The following is a 25,681-nucleotide window of genomic DNA, read 5'->3' as shown; positions in this document are numbered from 1 at the left end:
TCTTTCTCGGACTTCTTATTCATCAGATAGTCTGTGAGGCTGTCGTTAATCAGAGGTTCTACATAATCAACATCATGGTTGATTGGTGTAATCTTACTCAAGACTTTATTTGGATCGAAAGGGACCATGCCACAAGCCTCGAACCCATTCTTCAAAACTCTCTTAATTGCACTTTTTTCACAATCTCCACATTTGTACTCAGTTTTTGCAATTGTCTGATCCATTAATTCCAAGCATTTTTTTAATAACGACGGAAATTGATCTTTAGGTACACCAGTAATTTTTGGGTGTCGCAATTTAAATTCCGTCAAAACTTTTCGCCAAGAGACTTTCATAGGTTTAAAAAAAGACACATCCAAAGGCTGGCATATGTGTGTTGAATTACTGGGAAGGCACGCAAATTCAATATTGTGTAATTCACACAATTCTAAAACATGATCTGAAAAGTGAGACGCCAAGTTGTCGCCGATCATAACTTTTTTACCTTCCAGCCGTCTTGCGTGGGGTAATAATATGGTCTCAAACCAGTCTGTAAAACAAGTTACCTCCATCCACCCATTTTTTGTTCGGTTATATCTAGCTCCTCTTGCGCAACATCCACTACTACAACAAGGAGAGCCCTGTGGACCTCCTAATGTCCATGCATCCCACATATGTTCGCTGCGATATATTATATAAGGAGGGAGTAGTGTACCATCAGCAGCACCGCACATCATTATTGATGTGGCGGCTTTACTATGATTAGTAATTTGTTCTGGATATTTGGTCCCTCTTCTATAAAGCAATCTTCTTTTCCCCGGATCATCACTAACGTTGGTTTCATCGTAATTAAAAACGTGTGATGGAGGGCAATTTGAGAGAGTTGTTCTTAAATTATTGAAATATGATTCTATCGTTTCTTTTGTGACACCTGCCCGAGCTCTAGTAATGTTAGACGCAAGTCGTTCAGAGATTTGCTGACTATGTCTCTCTAAAAAAAGTTTTACCAGTCGTTACCAGGACTTACCCCGTTTTTAAATTTAGAGATAATTCTTCTAGTTCTTTCTAAATAACTCTTAGTGAAAAGTTGTACATCTAGCGTCGATAATGGAAATCCCCAATCTGCACATTTGACAATGCAGGACACGATTGATTTTTCCTCCAGCTCCGTCAACGCAGTTTGGCCCCCTGGCTTCTTCACATGCTTCCCTTTGTATTTATTATATAAAGTACTATACGGAATTTTAAATCTTTCTGAAGCGGCTTTAACAGACAAGTTTCCGTTTACTATTTGAAGGAGAGCATGTTCAAGAGTTTCGTCAGAGAAGTTCTTGTAGCTTCTTGATCCCAACTTTCGTTTATAAACTCGCGGCGTTTTTTCTTTTCATGCAGATAATGACGAAATCCTGAAAATAATTAACGGTTTGAAGTTTCATTAAGCAAACTATAAAAAGAAATAAAGTATCAAAGTCACCCCGAAAAATGTATCAAAGTGACCCCGGATAAGAAATCATTCAATTTCATGGAGTAGTTACGGAAATAAGTTAGGTTAAATATTTTAAAATAGTGACAACTAGACCTACATTAAGGCAACATACACAAAATTACCTGCAATTCTATTGTAAGAGCTGTATGTTTAAATTTAGTAACACAATATAAAATCTTCAAATTCAAACAAAAACTTCAATGGTGAATTTACAACCGTATACTTTTGATATTGGCCACAAACACCTTCTGCTATAGTGAATCAACATGTGCACTGAAATCAAGTTCAGACAACCACCATAACGGACGAAACATTTGGGTTGTATACTCTCTTGAAACAAAATATTTATGTTTTATCAAAGTCACCTTATAGAATCAAAGTCACCCCATTCTACGGTATTGGAATAAATTTGTAGCGTTCATATTTTGATTAGATAATGGATACGATGGGTAAGACACGTAAATTCAAGAATAAAAATGCCGACAAAGAACAGCAGATCCACAAAATTAAAAGAACGAAAATTCTAAAAGTAAAAGAAAAATGGTTTTTCAACAAGTGCAGGAAATAGAACAATATGAAAGAAATTACAAGTTATACTATGAACAAAAAAGGAAAATCAATGACAAACAAGAACAAATTCAATAATTTCCCCAACAGCAATAATAATTACATAGAAATATATAAGAGATAACGATAAAAATCTTATTTCAGAGGCATCAAGGATCTTACTTACGTAACAAATTATTTGCACCAGACAGGACTAAAGATCAGTTATATAGACAAGATTATAAGATTTAGAAATTAGCGATCTTTTACCAAATATTATTTAAAAAAATATAACTCCTTTGGCTTCTAAATATACAGTTACAATGTTTTTCTACTTATGTTATATATAAATCATTTAAGCAAAAACAACTTACACCAACACTCTGTAAAATATGTACGTTAGGTCTTACAATTTTAATTAATTACAACAATAAAAACATTGGAATATCCGGTAAAAAGGCGATAAAGTATTTTGATCTAATCCTGTTTTTATCAACGTTTATTTTATCAGTTTCATCGACGATGTCCGAAATTTCAGCAAATTTACTGCCACAACATGTGTTAAGTTCTAAACATGAATGTACACAGTTTATGTTTTAACCTATTATTATAAGAATGGTTTCAATACCGTGGACAACATAATATTATTTATTTGTTAGTGTAAGTTGATAGTAAATAATAGATATTTAACAAAATAAATTAAATGTGAATATTTAACTTGTGAAGTGATATGATTTGTGTAGTAAATAAAGTGATATGTTGATAAATTTACCACTTTTGGTAATATAAGAAAGAAGTGATAACGGTATGTATCTTAATGTTTATCCATGGTACAATCTTTGGTACAAAACAAAACTTTAGTAGAAAATTTTATTATTTACTGTTAAATTGTACCTTGTTTATTTTATGCAAGCATTTCTATTTTTATTGCATGGAATATTCTTTTTGTCATTGACAAATGTATCCGTTACTTCTTTTATATCGTTCATTTTCTAAATGTTTTTCCTCAACTGATTATGTGTACTTTTATTATATTAGTTCTATGTACACTTTCTTTTCATATTCTTAATTTATCTTCAATTGTAGTCAAAATAGTCAAAAGCGGACTTCGGTGTCTACAACTACGCTGGTATTGCGTTGTTTTCTGCCGTTCTGTATATCTAATCTTTTTGTGCATATGCAAGTTGTGTCGCGTTGTAGTGTTTGAATTTCCTTACATTTCTCCATCGGCCATGCTTCTTTTGCTCTTTTTATTTTCCGTAGTATATTTATAGGCAACTTAGTGTATTAATTGACGTTTTTACCTTTTTCTTTTATCCTTTGTTCTTTAATCACCGCTAATATTTTATCTATTATCCATTCTTGCTTCTTTACTGTTTTTACTTAAGATGTCCACTGTTCCTTTTTCCACTGTTCTATGTTGATAATAGTGTTTTCAATAATTTTCGTAAAATTCTTATTAGGCTCTGTTTTTACTTTTTCCTGGATATTGTTTTCGTTCAATAGTTTTATACCTATTTTGAGAGACATTTTCTTATCAATTTATCGTATGTTAATATTTATAACTAATTAATTATGATCCAAGAAGACATCTGCTCCTGGATATGTTTTTGCTAAGGTAGTAGAATTTCTACACTTTGTGTATATGTTAATAAAATCGAATTGGTTTGTTATGATTTTCCTTGGGGTATCACCGGAAGCTCTCCATCCGTCTCTTGAAAGAATTGCATCAGCCTTGCTTTTCTTTCGTTTATTGTGCCAAGACCATAATTATGTACCCACAACATTTTCGAAAGTGTCTTAATATATGTTTTTTTTTGTTAGTTTTAGAGAATCGTCTACAATCTGATAGAAATTTTCTATTTCTTCTTCAGTAGATCCGTATGTCGGTGCGTAGACCTGAATGGTATTTATATTAGAGAGACGAAAGTTAATCTTCAATAATGTAGCTCTGTTTAATATAAGCGTAAATCCTATCACTGCTCTAGCTATTTCCCTTTTATTAAAGTTCCAGTTTTGTTTATTTTTGTATCATTTCCCGAATAATAGATATGTTCATCTATAATTGTTACTCCAGAATTTGGCCATCGAACTTCACTGCATCATAAAATATTCGTGTTAAGGCTTATCGCTTCTTGAATAATATTTGCTGTCTCGCTTGCTTGGTACATGCTTCAAAGGTCTCATGTACTTGTCTTCTTCACTTTTAAGACAAAATTGGCTAATTGGGAAAATCTTAGTCCTCATTTATGGAGTGCCCAGGACAGAGGGCCGTTTCTTGTGGATTTTCAGCCACTGCGATATTCTGAGGATATCCTAACGGTACTATTCCGATAACGTATGCAGACGGCAGTTGCTGTCTGACATCTAACTGCAACTGCTACACGGCAGAACGTCAGTTGCTATGCCTTCCGACGACAGACGACACATTTGAACAAACCCAGTACTGCTGTTAGTGCCGTCGTGAAATTGGACGACATGAAAGTATTGACAAATGAAAAAAGTGATTATTTTATCGATCTAGTCTATAAATATCCCTGTTTATTTGACTGCAAAAATGCGAATTATAAAAAATTCACATTTTAAAGAAAATGTTTGGAAGAAGATCGTCCAAAAAGTGAATAAAACCGTTTGATCAATGTTTCATAAGAGCCTCCTTTTAGTCTAGTTAAGTACAATGGTTGTGTAAGATTTTTTTTAAAGATATAATGCAAAAAAAATCGTCGTCATCCTTTTCTTCTTGTAGTAAAACTTACAGCATTTCCTTATCCATAATTTTTATGTAATACCCAACCTCAACTGTTTTATGCCGCCACGAAACTGAAGTAGCTACTGCTGACTTCAGAATCAATACCACAGTAACAACTGCGGGAAGGCAACTACAACTACCGCCTGCATTTGCTGTCTGCCGTTTTCAGTGACTTATTGAAGAGTACCTTACGGATCTTTAGTGTGGTAGTAATCCAGCAGTTTTATACACCTTAACGCCGTGTGACTAATTTAAGCTCTTTAGTCTTCGGATTCACATTTCTCAGCTTCTTTCGTAGTTGTTGACCAACAAGTGGGGGATTATCTATACTGGTAATTGTCCGATTAATGGGTTTTTCTACTACGCGCAGAGTCACGCTGCACATCCTCACCGCTTCGAATATATTTTTCATCCGCCTTCATCGCCGTTGTGGTCTTTATCTGTAACCCTAGTAAGTCTAGTTCCCATTAAAGATAATAAATACTAAATAAAAAATGACACAAGAAAACAGTTTCCCATTACTAAGAAAAGTTGTCTTTGGGTCCTTCATCTACTCCTTCGCCCAATGGGCCGCTTACTAGAAATTACAATATTTCTTAAGTACTGGATTCGACCGTTACTTGATGGAAATTTATTTTATATAACAATGAGACCTGTTTGTCTCAAGTTGGTCATTTGAAATTATGTCTGTATTTTTAATTTGATAATTTCCATAGATTCTAATAGAGATCACTTTTAGATGTTATTGGCTTTTATTTTGGATGTGAAGAATTTGAAATTCATCATTAAAATAATGATTATCACCTAGAAGGTGATGTGCGTATGTAGAATATGTTTTTCTATTATTGAAAGCCCTTTTATGTTCTGCTATAAGTTGTCTAAAAGTTCTACCAGTTTGCCCGATGTAAGTTTTTGGCAGTCGCCACATTTAAGTTTGTATACACCACTGTGTAAGTGCTTTTTATTTTTGGCTCTAGTGTTTTTAATTTATTTGCCAAGTTGTTGTTTGTTTTAAAAAAACGAAAAACGAAATACATGTTGGAATTATTTTTTATGTATCAAGTAATTTGTTGTGTGTTGGAGTCCAACATTTAAACATTTTACCTATATTATACAATAAAATAATTAGGTTAAATAATATAAAAATATAGAAACACGTTATATTTTTTCAGGAAAATTGCAACAATGTTTTTATTAGTCAATGACGCATTAAATAAGGATTATGGATCAATGGGTGAGTAAAATATAAATTATAATATTAAAATTTTCATATTTACATAAACAAACCCCCATATGTATAGTGTCCCCGAAAATAGTGCGTTCCATTAAGTTATGGATATAATACACAATTTACAACAAAAACATTTATAACAGTTTTTTCTAAAATTAACCGTTTCCCAAAAAAAAAACAATTACATTGTTTTTCATATACGTGAATTTGTATTTTCAGAAAATTAAATAATCTGGCAACGTTGTACGGAGTGAAAAGCGCTTACTGAATAAAAACTCGTTTACGACTTACGGTATTTAACATATCCAACCCCTTGATTTATTTACTATTCAAAGCTGTTGACAGCTGAGGAAATGTACCAAACATCTGCAAAATAATTTTTTCTTCAAACGTCAAATAATGATGACATTACTTATCTAACTTGATCCTGTCAAATTTTGATGTCTCCGCCGGCAGCAGTTTTTTTCCCATTTCTTTACGGCGGAGGGAAAAATGTTGTCATGGCAACAATATGAAAACATGCCACAAAGCAACAATACAAATGTCATTAACAACAATTAAACATCATGTTTTATTTATAGTAATATTAAAAGTACAATTAGTTAATAAGGCATTTTCAAATTGAAAGTGTGCAAAAATGTTCCCGACTCTTGATACGCATTAGTAATTGTTGATGATACTGATGGTCGAGAACAACTTCAGCAATCATTCCCGATGTTGGCAAATCATGAGGGTTTAAAATTTTTTTAGCATTATCGTTCTTATTTCTTATTGAATCCTCTATATATCCTTCGGCAACCGTGGTTGATTTCCAGCCCCCATGTCGTTTGAGGCATTTCTAGATTTAATCCTCCATCAATTAAAAGTGTTGCTGAAGTTCGTCGTAAAGAGTGACCCGTGTATGCGCTTACATCGTTTAAATTTAAATAACTAGCTACTTTTTGGGCTACTGCGCTAATCAAATGTATTCCCATGATGCTTCGGTAACAATTTCCATTTTGGTATTGATAAAAAATCGGTTTTCTGTGAAATTTTCAGGCCGCAGTGATGCATACTTTTTATACAGTTTAATGTATTTTGACCAATTATAGTAAAAGATCTAATTTGTCGTGTTTTACTGTCTGGGATTTTGATAATTATTACATTTTCTTTATCCTCAATATCCACAGTCTTCATTTTTACTATTTCGTCGCAACGACAGGCGCCGGTAACCCCAATTAACAAAACAATCTGAAATATTTTTATAATTTAGTAGAGTATACTACATGCTTTGCAATATAATTTTTTTACCTTTAATTCTAAATACAACTTATCTGGCGCTTCAAACAAAAATTTATCAAACTCGTCTTTAGTGAAAACTTTAGACTTCTTTGCAGTATATCCTTCGCTTGTTTTTTTTTTTTCAGAAAGGCAAGTAACTTTAAAAATTTGCTTATATCCACATTTTTTCTAATAACTAACTCGGATTTTATCATAGAGTATCGTGACCACATTGTAGAAGATTTCCATTTATTTTCATTTTCCATTATATTAAAATATGCCAGTAAAACGTCTTCGGTAACTTGCCGTACTCCTCTTGTATCGCACCACTCTTGGAAGTGCTTGTACGCTAACCGATACTTTATTCCGGACTTGGAGGGCCCCAAACGTGCTACTGCATCATTAGCCGCGGACTCAATTTCGTTTAGGTTTTCCATTTTCGCACTAAATTTGCGCTTGCGGTTGCAACAACAATAAGCTGTCTTTAATAATTGCAAACAACTGTCAAACAACTGTAACCAGGGAGACGCAAATCCCACCGACGACTTAATTATTTTAATTTCTAACATCTAGACGACTTTGATAGTTGTCACAGTTAATTTCGAATAAAAATAGCGTATGAATTGTACTATTTATGGTTGAAAATTGCTACGTTTGAAGAAAAAATAGTATACTTTATTCGGCAAAGAGGCGACTTTTCTTGACTTGGCCTCTATTACGCGCCTCACTTCGACTCATAAAGTAATATACTATTTATTTACTTTAATAATGTGGCTTTTGCTATTATCTGAAATAATTAAGGTTTTGAATTAAAGCTCAAAGTTTTAAACACATTATTATTTTTACTTAAGTAAAGAAGTATTATGGTTCAATTCCTAACTTAATTGTTGTTTAGTAATTGTAGTAATTAAGTTGTAATTATACTACAACTTAAAATACGAGAAAACGAATAAAAGAAAAACCTTAAAATCATTGAAACATTTTTTTTAATAAAGGGAAATTCTAGGATAGCACAACGCGTCTTAACTTATAGATTTAGGAGAAACTCTTCTAGAAGTAGTCTACTTCAAGCACCAGCAAGAAGCGTTGCTACCTGACTTAACAATGGCAAGTGTTACCTTTTGCCGAAACGTCGTCAAAATAATGGTTTTTCTCAAAATCAAAATTATTTAACGCGGAGTCTAACCTTCAAAACCACAGATAATAAACAAATAAAACCACAGATATATATACACTTATTTTTAAAAAATTTAAGTTTACATATTTATTTTTCTCTTTAACGAACACCTCTTTAGAACGGACATTCTATACCGAACGACTGCTGTCCGTTCAACGAAGATAATCAAATACTTAACCTTAACCTATTTTGTGTTATTCAGCTTTCTTTCTTATAAAGACATATCCAATATGAACAATTAAAATGACATACTATAAATAATGGATAATGTCTATATTAAAAATTAATTAAGCAGAGAAAAATCAAAGCGGTGTTTTCATGTAATTAGGAAATAATATCTTCATTAACATATCCCTTCGGCTGTTTAATTTTCTTCTACCAAAAATTAAAATTAATGGACCTTTAAGGCAATCAAAAATTTAATCATCAGCTAATAAATATTTTAGGTAGGTGGTAATTCTAAATAAGAAAAACTCATTATTACCGGTATTTTAATATTTAATTGTTAAAGAAAATTAAGTAGGTACTCAACAATTAATTTAAAAATAAATGAATAAGCTAATAAAATTATAATCTAAGAATGATTATTGATTATTTGAAATTGTATAATATTTAAAATATAAAATAAATAAAACACAATTCAGATTATAGAATATAATGTATGCCCTGATAGAAGAGGTATGTGTGTTATCAGCAAAGAGATCCAGACATGTCAGAATCTAATGTTCTCTATAAACAATAAAAAACAAATAGTGGAGGAGTAAACCCTTAACAGGTAATCTGTATTTCTGTAAATATTGACAATACATTTACAGGATGAGTTTTAAGTATGGAATCTGGATTATCTCGGTAATTAATTTCACAATTGATATTAATTTTGGTTTAAGAGGGTTTTGCAATAACGGATGATCTTATATTAGTACTACTAGGCCTATTTAAAATCTATGAATGAGTGGTGGACGTCAATGTCGTATTCTCACGATTTGTTTAGAATTTGTTTCCCTGTGAATAGCTGGTTAGTTGCAGATCTTCCTAGTCGAAAATCAGTTTGATATTCCCCGGCAATATTTTCAGTTAATTGTTGGAGTCGCTTTGTGAGAATGGAAGTAAAAACTTTTTACCCTGTGCACAAGAGGGTTATGCCGCGATAATTTTCGCATTTCAGTTGATCCCCTTTTTTATAGATCAGGCAAATAAATTACATCGGGTACAATAAACTATTATTGTTAATAATTACTATTTAAATGGGAATAAGCCACAATTAAAGGTTAAAGTACGTTTATTGACGTTTCAATTTCCACTTCGGAAATCGTTCTCAAAATACAAACATTAGTAAATGTTTGTATTTTGAGAACGATTTCCGAAGTGGAAATTGAAACGTTAATAAACGTACTTTAACCTTTAATTGCGGCTTATTCCCCTTTAAATAGTAATTACTTTATAATGCCACAAGAAAATAGCTTCAGAACAATATTATTGTTGATGTTTGATAGTTATTATTGTTATTGAATCACAGAAGGTCGTTTATCTGAAAACGAATGAATGGAGATTTTAATATTATTAGGATATGGTAATACGGATAGACGTGTACAAACTCATCACTTTATAGCGCCCCATAAAATTATCAGACCCTCCGAGACACAGCAAATGGGTCATCAGTATCCTTTTTTCGAAACTCATAAACTGATCACCTCAGATGGTAAACTCATCACCAACATTTTTTATTTAAGGCGCTGGTTTTTAGTGTGAAAGATTTCCTGTTACCTGTTACACTTTTTGTTTATGTGGTAATCTATTAAGTTTAGAAAGTATTTTGAGTTTAATTGTTTTAAAATTTAACTGATATATTTATATAGGCTGTCTCCCGCCTATAAGACGTATCTGTCAATTTAAACAGATTTGAGATCTGAAAATTCAGATGAACTTTTTAATGAAATCATTTTTAGCTTGTGCTAAATCCGGTTATATCGACATATATAGATTATTTAAGACGAAGTTCTGATAGATCAAAACCAGAAAAGATCAGAAACGTGCAAATACGTGACTAAATGAAGCTAGATCGTGATATGGGCGAGGAGATTGAGAAAAGAGAGAAAAGAGGGTTGAAATGGTTTGGACACGGAAACAATATGCCACAAGTCAGATAGTTTTGAAGAATATTAGAATGCATTCCTTCTGGGAAAGGAAAGAGACGACAACCACGGTATTGATGAAGCAAGGAACTAAGAACAGGCAACAATACATGGCAGATGCACAAGGGGCATCAAAAATGCGAAGAGAGAGACGGTGACAGCCGTAGAATATTCGACGAGAGGTCTTCTAATTGCTTGTTACTTCGTATAAAGATAACTGCCAAAATATATTGCATTGTATTTTCGTTTGAACAGTCACAAGTGTTCCTGATAAGAGTTGAATAACTAGAAACACGTGAGGAATAATGGTGGAGTTAGAATTGGTAGGAAATGCTATCATCTATTTTCATTTTAACATCTTTACTGTACGTAAACAGTGCAAAAGATAGTGCTTTTAACGGTGAACTTTAGGTTTAGTGTCCGAGTAAAAGGTTATTTCCAGCACCATCCAATAGCGTTCAATAAGCTTTGGATTTCCTGCTCACCTAATTTGCTACCGTACTTAAACTGGTTTTATTATAACAGCCAAAATAGACTGCATTTTATTTCAGCTTGAACAGTCACAAGTGTTTCTGATGAAATTTGAATATTTGGAAACTTGTAAAATAATGGTGGAGTTAAAATGAAAGAAAATGCAATCATCTATTTTTATTTTAATGTATTTTCTTTACGCAAACAGTGCAAAAGATAGTGTTTTCAACGGTGAACTGCAAATGTATTCTTGGAGTAAAAGGTTATTCCCAGCATTGTCCAATAGCTTCCAATATGCTTTGAATTTGCTGTTACCTAATTTGATATCGAAGAGAGGTCTCCTGTCTCCTGACTTCTTGTTGCTTCGTATAGAGGTGTTCCTGATGAGAGATAAATAACTGGATATATATATATATATATATATATATATATATATATATATATATATATATATATATATATATATATATGCAGAATTATCATAAACAATAATTTGGTAACGTTGGTGTCTATTATTATTAATTAATTCACAAAATAATAAAATCGTTTTGCTTAAATATATTATTTTAATTTAGTGACAATATCGAATAACTGTAATTCTGGTTGCATAGTATTTTGTGTGTATATTTTTCATTTTTTGCGTGAATCCGCTTTGAATAGTCAACTAAAATATTTATAAACCATGTGTTGAAGATAAAATGCCGTTCATATATCTTTTTAAGGCTGCTGACCCTAATGAAAAAGTCTGACTGTTTTTGTTTTCTGTATAGAGTGGATGTCTTTAAGTACGCTCTTTCACCGCGTTGAGATATTTTGTGACTCTTGAGAGCATGTGTATGGTATTTTATAATATATATATTACTTGTATTTTGGTAATTGTGTCGTAATACATTTATTACCATTGGTGGTTGGTCTGGCATCTTGCGGATCACAGAAAAAACAACTTGTTTTGCGGTGAACGGTATTTTTTATAGAAAGATCGAGAATCTACATAAAACGATCCGTCTTTAAGCAGATGTAGAGCTCGAAGTAAGTTATTTAACTAATGACGATAAAAAAGTAGAGTTTGCTCTTCAATATCGGTGTAGTTGTTAGGAAGTTCGTTGGAAAGAGGTCAACAATTTGGTGAAGAGGTGGGAAAATATTTTTTTGGAATATTTTATGATTACACTACAGAGAGACGAATAGGAAGTGTTAAGAATATTTTAGGCTATGAGGTTTTTCTCACCAATACTTTTTAGGATGACACTTCAGCCAGAAAGAAAGTCTCTCATGCATAGTTGGAAGGTTTGGTAGACGGTCTACTTTCATTGAACGGTAGTTTCAGTAATTGTTTTTAAATTAGTTTTCTTTACGGTGTTCTGCAGAACACTAGTCCAAGATACTTGTTCTGAAATCTTAAATAAGTATTTTATTGTTATTTGTACTACATCTCATACATCACCTATAGTGATGGTTCAGGTGATAGTTCAAACGATTGCACGCCACGGAAAATACTTCCATGAAGACGGTTTTAGTGACATTTGTAACTGAAGTAGTGTAGCTTATAAAAACGTAGGTACTTGTGTAAAGCGGAAAACACACCTAGGCGATCACGGCGCGATTGCGTTCACGATAGCGACCAGCAAACAAGTGAACCAGCACATACTGGTCACGACCTGCTGGCGATCAAATGAATTTATGCAGTTTTCTGACGTCAATCGCGGCGATATAATTAGTTTAGCGTTCAGATTGCAACAGGTTACGTTTATCGCTGGTCGCGTCGATGAAAATAAAAATAGATATTAAAAAGCTTATTCAATTTGTAAAAAATATGATATATTGTTCGACCTGTCCTACCCAGATTACAAGACCGTACTTATTAAAAATAAAATACTTCTGTAGCATCAACTGGTTCCTTAAAATTTGTATGTTGTTAGGTGATTTTTTGTCTAATAAAAATAACCAAACAACAAAATTTCATCCAAACTTTCAAAATTCATTCTAAAATATATGTATATAGAAAAGGTTCTCATCTATGCGAAGTTTTGGATACAATTTATGAAATTCTTCTTGTTGCTTGTGCCTTAGCTTTTCACATCATCTCTTCAAACATCTCTACTTTTTCTGCAAAATAAACTGTATAAATATCATTTTATAAACTATATTTCTAACTGTATTATTTATAATATTGAAATCGCAGGTCGCTATCGGTCCGATGTGTTTATTTTCTACAGAAACCGAGATCGCCATCGCCATCGTGGACATGATCGGGAAAATGCGAAAAAAAAAAACAGTTTTAAATAGGTACTTTAGATCGTTTGTAATGTGAAACTTCAAATTCGGCATTTCGGCAAAAATCAAAACCGAAATTTCATGCTATATTTGTGTATCATATTTTTCTTAATTTCACTGTTTCTTATTAAATCTTCTTCTTCCTATGCCTTCCCAATTAACGGAGGTTGGCGACCACATTTCTAAAAGTTTCTCTGTCTTTCGCAACGTGAAATAATTCGTCTAGAGTCATGTTTGTCCAGTCTCGAATATTTCGCAGCCATGAATTCCTCTTTCTACCTATTCCCTTTTTGCCATCGACTCTACCCTCTGCATAAGACTATATTTATCATTCCTCAGTATGTGTCCAAGGTATGCAGCCTTGCGTACTTTTATTGTTCTCAACAATTTTTTGTCTCGACCCATCCTTCTCAACACTTTCTCGTTGGTGACCCTGGCAGTCCATGCAATTCTCAACATTCTCCGGAACATAAAGTTCAAAGTTCTATCCCGTACAATAGTTGGGACCAGACGTAACATTCAACAAACCTCAGTCTCAGCGCAGTATTCAGATTTTTGTCACAGAACAATTGCTTGAATTTTAAGAACGCTGCCCTTGCCATTTCTATGCCTCCTCTGAAGCCAAACTGCGTTTGATCTATCTGCTCCTCACATTTCTTATAAATTCGGTTTTCAACAATTTCCAAGAGAATCTTTAAAGGGTGGCACATTAGGTTTATCAATATATAGTCATTATATGATTTGGGATCGTTGTTTTTTAAAAGAGTGAAAAATATCGATTTAAGCAATTCCTCCGGGATGTTACCCTCTACATATATGTGGTTGAGAAATCTGGTGAGTCTCTTTATATTACCGTCATCTAAGGCTTGTAACAGTTCAACTGGAATTTGATCAGGACCCGGTACTTTTCCTTGTTTTGCATTCTGTAAGGCATTCTTTACTTCTAAGGGTAAAATTTGTAGGTATTGTTCTTCTTCACCTATATCTTGTTCATTTTCGCTCTCGTCATAAAACAGATGGAAGATATGCAGGGTGAGTCATAACTATTGGGACATAGACTAAGGACAGATTATTTGGACCAAAATATGGCTATTGGGCCAAATATGCCTTAATAAAATGTACTTTGCTAATAGTTTCCCTGTATATTTATAAATTGCTATCAAAATTGGCACAGAGGCATAATCTTAAACAAGAAATAGTATTTTATTTACAATTCCACTATCAAATACCAAACTAATGCAACTAACGTAAGGTTTCCGTTTTGACGATAAATCAAAACTAAACACACTTTAACTTAAAAGAACTCACAAAAACTCAAACTAAATGTTCTGCATGGTCTCCTCCGATTTCTATGCCTGTTCTAATTCTTTTTATAAAGGATTTTCGGACGTTAAAAAAAATATTATTCTGTCCCCTTATAAGATTAGCTGCATTTTGAATGTATCTCCAAAGTTAGTCTAGTGTATTAATTTCATTGGCATAAACTAAGGACTTCATATGTCCTCAAAAATAAAAATCTAGCGGGTTGTACTCAGGGACTTCTTGGTGGCCATTGAAAATCACTGCCTCTGCTAATCCATCGTTGAGTAAATACGTCATTAAGATGATTTCTAACAGCTAATGAAAAATGAGGTGGCGCTCCATCCTGCATAAACCACATTTTTCTTCTTACATCCAGTGACAGATCATCTAAAATATCACTAAGAGAAAGAAAGAAATATCCAAAAAGAATAAATAAGAATCTCCATTTAAATTCGGAGGAAGAACATAAGGCCCTAGTAGTTGGTCGCCTATAATGCCACACCAAATATTCAATTTAAACTCATGCTGAAAATGTCTAGCTTTAATAGCATGCGGGTTTTCTTCTTCCCAATAATGACTATTTCGCCAATTAAAAACCTCTCGTCTGGTAAAAGTTGCTTCGTCGGTGAACATAATATTCTTAATAAAGTGTCTGTCATTGCGATGTTTATTCAGAATACGTTGGCAAAACTGTAACCGTCGTGGAAGATCTGTTGGAAGTAAATTTTGAACTGGAGTGAAGTGATAAGGATGGAGGTCTCTTTTTTCTAAGAATTCTAACAATAGACGACTGACTTACTCCTGTTGCGGCTGATAAATGTCGTGAACTTATTTCAGGATTTTCATCTACTCTAACCAAAAGTGCATCTTCTTGATTAGGTGTGATTTGTTTCGGTCGACCACCCCGATTTTTAGTGTGAAATGACCCAGTTTCACCTAAACTACGATATAATCTTGCAAAAGTTTTGTGATTTGGTTGCCTTCTGTTTGCGTATAACATTCTATACCTTCTGGCTGCCGAGCGACCGCGAAAATTTTCTTGTGCGTATACGCAAATCATATCTCGCATTTCTTCATTAGTAAAATGATTGTGACGAGGCATTTCAATCAAAAAAAGTAATGATTACTTTTAAATAATGCAACATTACACTACACTGTTACATCAAAAATAATTTACTCTGAATAAATGACATTTACCAACAACAATTATCTGACAGTCCAAAGCATACTTTTCATAAATGAAGTAATATTTGAAATCCTTTTTTAAGACTCTAAGCAGTTCGACTGCGTTTTTATCGAAAACGGTTGAAATTATCATGTTTAAACAAGAGTACCAATTTTACGTAAAAATTATGTTTACGTCATATTTTCTAATAAAAATTACTAAAAAGTTTCATCAGAAAAAGTTTAGACTCAATTTGATCATTACGGATGATCCACGTGGCGCCCTCTATGACAAAACGTAAAATTGTAAATAAAATACTATTTCTTGTCTAAGATTATGCCTCTGTGCCAATTTTGATAGCAATTTATAAATATACAGGGAAACTATTAGCAAAAAACGAAAAACAAAAATTAACTTTAACACCCTGTATCTTTTTTCTCAGCAACATTTTATTAAGGCATATTTGGCCCAATAGCCATATTTTGGTCCAAATAACCTGTCCTTAGTCTATGTCCCAATAGTTATGACTCACCCTGTAGTGTTCCCATAAATGCCTTTATTTTGCTCTCTTCAGTAAGTATTCCTCCATTATTATCTCTTGTTATGAGTGTTCTTCTTTGTCTGGTGTTGCCTGTAATTCCTTTCATTTTTTTATGTAAGTTTGAGGTGCCATGTTTGTTGCTGAGTTCTTTCAGTTCCTGGCATTCCTTGTTCATCCATTCCTCCTTAGCCTTTCTGATTTCATATCTGATTTTATTCTTGATGACTTTATATTTATTTTCATCTTTATTTTTGTAGTTTCTTTTTTCAGTTATTAGCTCAACTATTTCCGGTGTCATCCAGTCTTTTTTAGCGGTTTTTTCTTCTTCGCCTAGGACCTCTTTTCCCGCTTTTAGTATGGCTTTCTTCATATCTGCCCATTCCACGCTTCCTTCAGTTAATTTATTTATTTCTGCGTTTAGTTGCCGTTGGCAGTTGTCGTCTTTTAGGTTTTTGATGTTTATTTTGATGGTTTTAACTTTTTTCCCCAGTTTTCTAAGTTTAATGTTGACGTTTGTTAGTAATAGATTATGGTCCGTATCTACATCTGCCCTTGGATAGGTTTTTGCACTTTGTACTCCATTTCGAAACCTTTTGTTATGAAGTATCAAATGGAATTAAATTAAATGTTAATTATCTGCATATTTTCTGAAAAATGTACTCCATCTTTAGTTTTGTTCCCCATCCAATCTTTAATGTAACATACAGAAGAAAACAGTCTAGGAAGGGTAAATAAAAATCGTTTTAGAAACAATATCTGCGCCATATATACCTATAATAATGCCTTTAGTTTGGATACGCCTGACAAATAAAACCTTTAGAAATTTTAGATAGTTCCGTCTCTGATTGTGACTAACGAACTTCAGCAATTAATTCTTCTCGAAAAATTCGACACCTATCAAATATAATGACCCTTAAAGCCTCATTATTTCGAACTGAAAGCCTATTCTGCTTTGTTTAATTTACTGATAAAGTTATTTATACGCGGTGATCGTCGCGTTAATTTATGGTGCTCAAATCACAATTAAACGACGACGTCCAAATTTACGTTAACAGTTTTTAAATTAATTCGATGTGAAATACGACGATACGAGAGCTGTTTGATATTCTAGAAAAATAATTGTTTAGTAGGTGTTAACAGTCTTGTTAAGGAATTTGAGAGTAACGATGCATTTCTAAATAAGGACCATAGCCATCTCGTGCAGCTATTATTAATTTTAAAGATGTGTGTAACTGTTTTGACTTGACTTTTATAACAGTCGGATTAATTAAGAAATTATATTAGAAACTGACTACCTTTTTGTTTACTTAGTTAATTAAAAATTAGATGCCGGGCACATTCACAAAGTTTTCCAACCTTTACACATTTTACGAGAAAACTACCGATGTAGTGTACAAACGATCTCTTGGTCAGCTCATTTAACCTTTAACGTCGGGAACCGCATATACGCGCACAAGTTTTCTTGCCACAGATACGGGAGACGCATATAACGTATGGTCCTAAAGTTTTGGGAAAAATTTCACCTGGTCGGATTGAGAAGCAAAATGCATTTAACAAAGAATGCCATGGAATTGAAATGCCATCAGTTATTGACATTTAATAAACAAAGCAGAATATTTTGGTTTGTGCTCTGCAAAATGTCTTATAAAATTGATATTCGTCGAGGTGTTTATAATATGGTTGGGCGAATGTCGAAACGAGATATTGTTAATATTTATCGAGATCAAAACATAAGCAAATCGACAATTTATCGCACAATCAGAGAATGTGAAGAAGGGATACCATGTGTTAACTTGCGTAAAAGTGGCCGACCGCGGATTTTGAACCATATAAGAGAGGCAAGACTGATTGAAGCAGCTAAGAACAAAATTGGGGTCTCACAGCGAAAACTGACCAGAAGATTTCATGTTGGAAAGACTACAGTATACAGGACCCTATCGAGTAACAATATTATCTACCGGAAAAGAAGGAAAGCTCCAAAATACACAGAGGATCTTCTTCTTCTTTCAGTGCCTATTCGTTCCGAATATTGGCAATCATTCTGGCAATTATTATTTACACAAAGGATCAATTAGAGAGAATTCCGAGATGTTGCTGCGCGTTAAGGCGAGTGCATTTCGTCAACAAGTTGATCGTGATGGACGATGAAAAATATTTAACTTTGTCCAACTCTAAGATCAAGGGTAACGATGAGTTTTACACGAATGATTACGAAAATGTACCTGATGAAATAAAATTCAAAAGTAAGAAAAAATTTGAGGACAAAATTTTGGTATAGTGTGCAATTTCTGAGGCTGGCTTTATCTCACAGCCCTACATTGGTGTTGTTCCAGGCGAAGCCTTAAACGCAAATATTTATATTCAAAGATGTCTCTCTAAATTGTTTCAGTTTGTGAACACACATCATGCAAATTTAATGATCAAATAGTCTTTTGGTCAGATCTTGCTTCATGTCATTACGCGAGGATCACAAGGGACTGGTACGAAACTAACAACATTACCTTTGTACCGAAAGCAGACAATCCCCCCAACCTACCTCAGGCTCGTCCAATTGAAGAGTTCTGGGCAATATTAAGTCGGAAAGTCTATAATAACGGATGGGAAGCACAAAATCAGGAACAGTTAAGACGCCGCATATATACAAAAATTAGAGAAATTGACGCCGAGGTCGTCCAAAGGATGATGCAACGTGTCAGGGGAATTATTAGGCAAATCGAAAATAATGGTCCCTTGTCTGTCATTTGAATTATGATTTATAATAAGGATAGTTAAGTTAAATTGTTGAATAATTTAATAAAAATATAAGATTATTGTGGTCAGAGTTATATGCTTTTGATATTTTCCCAAAACTTTAGGACCATACGTTATTCACTTACGTCAAAATATACTTTAGATCGGGAAAGTTCGTAATCGCATTTGCGTATTGTATACTATTTCTAACATGTCATCGCTTATTGAATTTCACACAGCTGCGAAGAACTGCTTGGGAGTTGGAGTGAAGTCAGTACATTTGGAAAAAGTGTTAAGTCATTTGTTGACGACGGTGGTACGTGCATAATTTGCTTTTCAACCACATTACCTTCATTTAAGTATTTTGAATTATATTAATATTTTTTTAACAAATGGGTATTCTGGCCTAGATATTAACCTCGCGAAAACAGAGTACCTATCTACAAGTGAAGAAGACATAGAAGATCTACAGATTGATGACAACGTAACAATCAAAGGAAAGGATAAATTCAAATACCTGGGGTTTATAATCACGAAAAAGGCAACAATAGAGGAAGAAATTACACAAAGATTAGGGCAAACAAGAACAGCAATCCGACAACTTAACTCAGTATGGTGGGATAGACACCTAAATATGAAGACAAAAACGCAGATTTATAAAACATTAGTGCGAAGTATTATGACATATGGGGCTAAAAATTGGATCATAAACAAGAAAAACAGCAGTAAGATAGTAGCAACAGAGATGGAATGCCTGCGAAGATGCTGCAGAGTAACAAGAATGGATAGGAGAAGTAATGACGAAATAAAGCAAAGAACATCAATAGAAACAGACATACTAACATATATAGAACAAAAAAGACTAAAGTGGTATGGACATGTAAGAAGAACTAGCGACAGCAGATGGATAAAGAGAATAACCGAATGGAGCCCCATAGGAAGGAGGAAAAGAGGACTACCCCGAAAATCCTGGTGGAACGAAGTAGACGACGCCATGAGTAAGAGAGGACTAAACGATGGAGAATGGAACAATAGAGAGAGATGGAAACGGTTGAGCAAGGGAAGGCAGTGAATACTGTAGAATCCCTAACATATATATAGGGTTCGAAAAAAAGATATCTGACTGTAGAAGAGTTGGAGAAGCTTTTGGAGTTTAGTTTTGAAGCAGAAAGTGACTCAGAGGGAGATTTCTCTGAAAACGAGAATGAAGTAGACGAACGAATAATAACTGATGTATCAGATACATAACTAGACCTGGAAGTAGAAAATCCAGTACCGGGTTGTTCCACTGATACTAATGAACTTGGTAAGTTCTAATAAATATATAGTAAAAATTAGTTTCAGTTATAATTTTATCTGTAGAACAATTTGACTTATTTTTATATTATTTTTTTTTTTACTTTCAGCTGACGGTGATGTATATAAACCAAAAACACATCCCTTTGGTAATAAATGTTTAGGGTGCTCAATTCAAAATGATAGCCTGAGTATTTTGGAATATTTTCAACTGTTTTTCTCTGTAAATATCGTAACACTAATCTACGTAGCAGAACAAACAAATCTGTTCTACCCCTAAAACGAAAATATTCAGAGAAGCCATACAAAACAATGGAGTGAAATAACAGTAAGTGAAATGTACTGTTTTATAGATTCGTCAATTTTGATGGCGCAAGTAAAAAAACTACGGCTGGTAGATTATTGGTCCAAAGATTCTTTGTTGTCGAGACCGATATTTTCACAAATTTTTACACGAAACCGTTATTTATTGATTCAACGAAATTTGCATTTTGTCGACAATAACGATGATACTAAAAAAACGATAAACTACATAAAATAAGATTAGTTGTGTCTCATCTTCTGAAAGCATACAAAGACGTGTTTTACCCATTCGAAAATTTATGCATTGATGAAAGTTTGATGTTGTTCAAAGGAAGACTAAGCTTTAAACAATACATACCTTCGAAAAGACATAGATTTAGGGTTAAATTTTTTGTTTTATGTGACTGTGAAACGGGATAAATATTATATATATATATATATATATATATATATATATATATATATATATATATATATATATATATATATATATGCTAAATGCTGGCCATACTCTGGCTATATACTGATAACTGGTATACCAGTCCAAATTTATTTAGCTTACTGTGGTTAAAAGAGACAAATGCATGTGGCACTGTAAAGAGTAATAGAAAAAACATGCCTTCTATGATACAAAAACTAAATCGGAACGAGATAGAAGCCTTTACATAAAAAAATTTAGTTGCGCTCAAATTGCAAGACAAACGCGAAGTTCGTATGTTGAGTACATTTCATAAACCAAATATTGTTGCTACGGAAAAAAAGGACCATACTGACAATATTATATCAAAACCTCAGGTAGTAGTTGACTATAATAGTAACATGGGTGCTGTAGATCGTACAGAAATGTTACTAAGTTCGATCGAGTCTGCACGAAAAACCATCAAGTAGTACAAAAAAGTATTTTTTCGACTTCTTGATATGTCTATTCTAAATGCATGCGCACGCTGTCTACAAAATGAAAACGTCATCTGAAATATCATTGGCAGATTTTCACCTTACATTGACACGAGAAATTCTAGAAAAATTTCATATACCCAAGCCAAGGCAATCCACTAAAACTAAGGATCATCAAGATTCTCTTTTGCGACTAATTGAGAGGCACTTCCCATCACGTTTGGAAACGACTAATCAAAATAAGCAAACCAGAAAAAGATGTCTCGTTTGCAGTAAAAAAAAAGTACGCAAAGTAACAATCTATTGTTGCCAACAGTGTGAGGTTCCTCTTTGTGTTGTACCTTGTTTTGAAAACTACCATAATAAAAAAATTTACTGGGTCTAAACTTCTGCTATTCTAATATAGAATTATATGTTTTAGTTTTTTGAATATTTTCTTTGATTTATATTCATTTTTATAAATAATTAATAAAACGTTTATCTTCTATACTTGTTTTTTCAATTTTACACCTACGAACTTATTTACTACAAGTCGAGAAACGCATATATGCATAAGCGCATTGAAGCGCAAGGCACAAAAACTCCCGTATCTGAGGCACGGCACGTTGAAAAACTGGTGTCGTGAAAGGGTTAAATCATAAACAAGGTAATTCAAAGTTAAACCTTATTTGTATGATGTAATGTATATGAAAATTATGCGGATTCTATTAGCATAAGAAACAAACTAAATTTACTATTTTTTAAAGGGGATTAGCCACAATTTCAGTTTCAATTAGCTACGATTTTATACTAAAATTATAGTTAATGTTCTTTAGATTTAGTAAATAAAATTAAAATGCGACAAGAAAGTAGTTTCAGAATAATGATATGATAAGAAACCAACTACTTCAGAATCAAGAAATCCGATGATACTATTAGTGTTTATAGTGAAGACCGATCTCATTTATTTAACTTCTAATTTATTCAAAATTGAATCTTAAATTTCATAATGAAATTGTAAAATGCATGTGTATAGGAGAAATTACAAAATACACTGAAGATGAACTACCTAAAATTTCTGAAATCAAATTTTTAAAAGCTCATCTACTGACCAAAACTAAGCAGGCTCAAAATGTATTTTTACTTTTTATTGTTGAATGACATATTATTTTTAAAACTTGCTTTAAAATAGTATATTTATAGCGAAGAAAAAATACACCGAAAGAAAAAGGAAAAACACAGAAAGGGAATTTTGTAAACTAGAAGAATAGTTTAGTTTAGTTTATTTATTTACTTAACAAATACAAATATTGTTTGTATCAAGTCATAAAATATACATAGTATCTAAAATAGAAATATAAAACGTAACTTAAACAACAGTATCACAAACAAGAACATATTTTAAAACAGAAAATGCTTTATGACAAAGTGACGGTAAGCAGTTCAATGGATGTTCTGCAATGAGTCCTCTATTCTTTTGGGCAGTAAAAGCAATGTTTCAGAATATATTTTAATAATATTAATAAAAATAGTAGTTATAATGAAGGGAATTCTTTTCTAAAAGACGTAATATACAGCGATTTGTTCATAAAAAGTGACAGTTTCGCGTATTGTGCACGTGAACATCAGACTGCTTTACTAAATGGGTCCGTTTTCTGTGAATTTTATTCAGAACTTGAAATATTAATAGAGAACGTAGCGGCATAACTTTGAAATTGATAAAGAAAGGTCGGCAGTGTTCTAGATAACGAACACCTGCTAAAATCCTGATAGCTTTCTTTTGTATTCTAAAAATTTGAAGTGCATTTGTTGAATTGCCTACTCTCACCTAAACTATAAATGATTATGTTAATTACTATTAGATATAATCAAATTTTGCATTTTATTGGAGTTAAGTTTTAGTTTGTTTGCAACAAACCATGTGATAGATTTAGTAGAAGCTTCGTCATAAGACATTTTTAAATCATTATTTTTTCCTGATTTGTACGGAGACATGAATTTAGGCAAATTGTTGACATATATAATAAACAAAAGAGGTCGTAAGACCAAACCTTGTGGGACTCCATGTTTTACGGATAGAAAGTAGGAGAGATGACATTTAGATACTACCGCTTGTTGTCTGTCACATAGATAAGAAGTTATAGGCTTAAGAGGGATACTTCTGATTCCATAGTAATTTAATTACCAGCAAAATGTCGTATGAAACGCAGTCAAAAGCATTCGATAAGTCGCAAAGAGAAATTGCCCCTCAATCAATTCGATCATAACATTAAATACCGCGTTCGCAGTAGAACGAGCACTTATGAATCCATATTGTGAGTAGCTAAAAATAATTATTGGACTCAAAATAGCAATAAAATTATTGTTTGATAACCTTTTTAATCACTTTCCCAAAAGAAATAATGCTTATGGGTTTGTAATTCGAGGAATCACCTTTTTGGTAGATAGGTAGTATTTTTGAGCCTTTTAGTACTTTCGAAAATACTCCAGTTAATAGAATTAAATTAATAAGATGAGCGAAAGGTGTTAAAACTATTTAGTAAGTTTCTTTTAAAATTTTGCTATTAATTTCGTGAAACTCCCTACAATTAGAATTACTAAGAGACTTTATTATTTGATGAGACCTCTTCTTCCACAATGGGGCGAAAAAAGGGACTTGCTCGGAGCATGATAATTTATATAATTTAAGAGGACATCATCATTAATAGTGGGAAGAGATGTAATTATATTCTCTGCAATTGAGGTAAAAAACTGATTCATTTTATCTGGAGGTAGATCAGGTTACAACGAACTGGATCTTGTATTGTTTCTTTCGAAATTTACTATTTTCCAGCATTCTGTAGATTTATTATAGAAAGCTAAAAATCACAGTAAGCTGATTTATAGCATTTTGTAATTGCCGATTTTATTCAAATTTTTGTTTCTTATATACTTTGAACAAATCGGGATCCTTAGTGGCATCTGCAATGTGTTTAATAAGAGAAAGATCTGTAGGCCTGTAGATATGTAAGACCTTAATTCATTAATAAACCATTGCACGGGTGTTTTTTCAGCAGTTTGTCGAACTCTTTAGTGAAAAATGGTTTAATATTATGTTGTTATAAGTTTCGGTAAAAAGACTATCAAAAACGCAGGATCATTATTAATATCATAGAAAAAGTCCATCTTTGTACTAGCTGGTCCACTAGCTAGTTTTAAGCTTCTATAAACCAAAAGAAGTAATAAACCGTTGAAATATGTTTGATTAGTGTTAACAACTTTATGCTCAGAGTCAATAACCTAAAATTGTTAATAATTAAAAATACCCACTCTGTAGATATTTTCAGAAAAATTGTTAATAATATTGTCGATATGCAACTACTGGACTGGGATATGATTCTAGTATATTAGTTGATAGTTACTTTTGGACCAAAAGATATTAATTGATTTTAAATATCAAAATAAGTGTCAGATTCAATTTTAAAACTTATACTAATATCACCAATATTGATCACCAAGTATGATTATCTGCTTTGCTAAGCAAGGGCGTTATGACATTCTCAAAATTCACCAAAAACAAGTCAAAGTCACCCGATCTGTATATAGTTTAAATACTGGTTTTTATTGAAGGTACATAAATTGCACAAAACTCTGAACTTTGCTCTACATTATATTCATTTAGATTATGAGAAGAATGGAACAAGACGACAGAAACTAGAAAGTCCTTTAAAAAATTTAACAAAAGTAGAAAGGATTAAATCGAGAACAGGAATATGCAGAAATGTAGGGGAAAGCATGCTACATAACAGAGGGAAATAGTAATACTATGGACGAATTTCTTTAGGGTACACTCTCAGTAGCCGAAGGGGAAGCAGCTGTAAATAACTTAGGGACAATAAGTCACTTGGATCAGAGAATATTAGTGCAGAACTGATAAAAAAAGGTGTGGCTCACTATTAAGCGCAACGAAATGATACTAAGCATATGTAAAAATTAACAACTTCCACTGATATGGAATAACGGAGTAATCGTGGCATTACACAATAAAGAAGACCAACGTTAATATCTAAATTATCAAGCAATTATTATACGCACTACTAAGAATGTATACGGAACAAATACATAGTTAAGACATACCAATGCAGTTTCTACAAGCATGTAACAATGACATCCTCGCAGAATTAATT

General features: G+C 32.8%; 1 protein-coding gene across 2 annotated transcripts in view; it reads left to right on the top strand.

Annotated features, from left to right (window-relative positions):
• Positions 1 to 2,574: 2,574 nt before the first annotated feature.
• Positions 2,575 to 25,681, top strand: part of LOC140437618 (solute carrier family 41 member 1-like) — a 146,321-nt gene continuing 123,214 nt past the window's right edge. The window contains exons 1-2 of one of the 2 annotated variants that reach the window (XM_072527230.1): positions 2,575 to 2,816; positions 5,933 to 5,994. In XM_072527230.1, coding sequence (XP_072383331.1) covers positions 5,946 to 5,994 — 49 coding nt within the window. In that variant the 5' untranslated portion in view covers positions 2,575 to 2,816; positions 5,933 to 5,945. Of the gene's footprint in view, positions 2,817 to 5,932; positions 5,995 to 9,078; positions 9,204 to 25,681 lie in introns of those variants that run through there. The other variant, XM_072527234.1, reaches the window with a different exon arrangement.

The sequence above is a fragment of the Diabrotica undecimpunctata genome, chromosome 3, assembly GCF_040954645.1.
Source record: "Diabrotica undecimpunctata isolate CICGRU chromosome 3, icDiaUnde3, whole genome shotgun sequence".
Classification (NCBI taxonomy): domain Eukaryota; kingdom Metazoa; phylum Arthropoda; class Insecta; order Coleoptera; family Chrysomelidae; genus Diabrotica; species Diabrotica undecimpunctata.
This window is presented reverse-complemented; position numbering and strand designations above follow the sequence as displayed.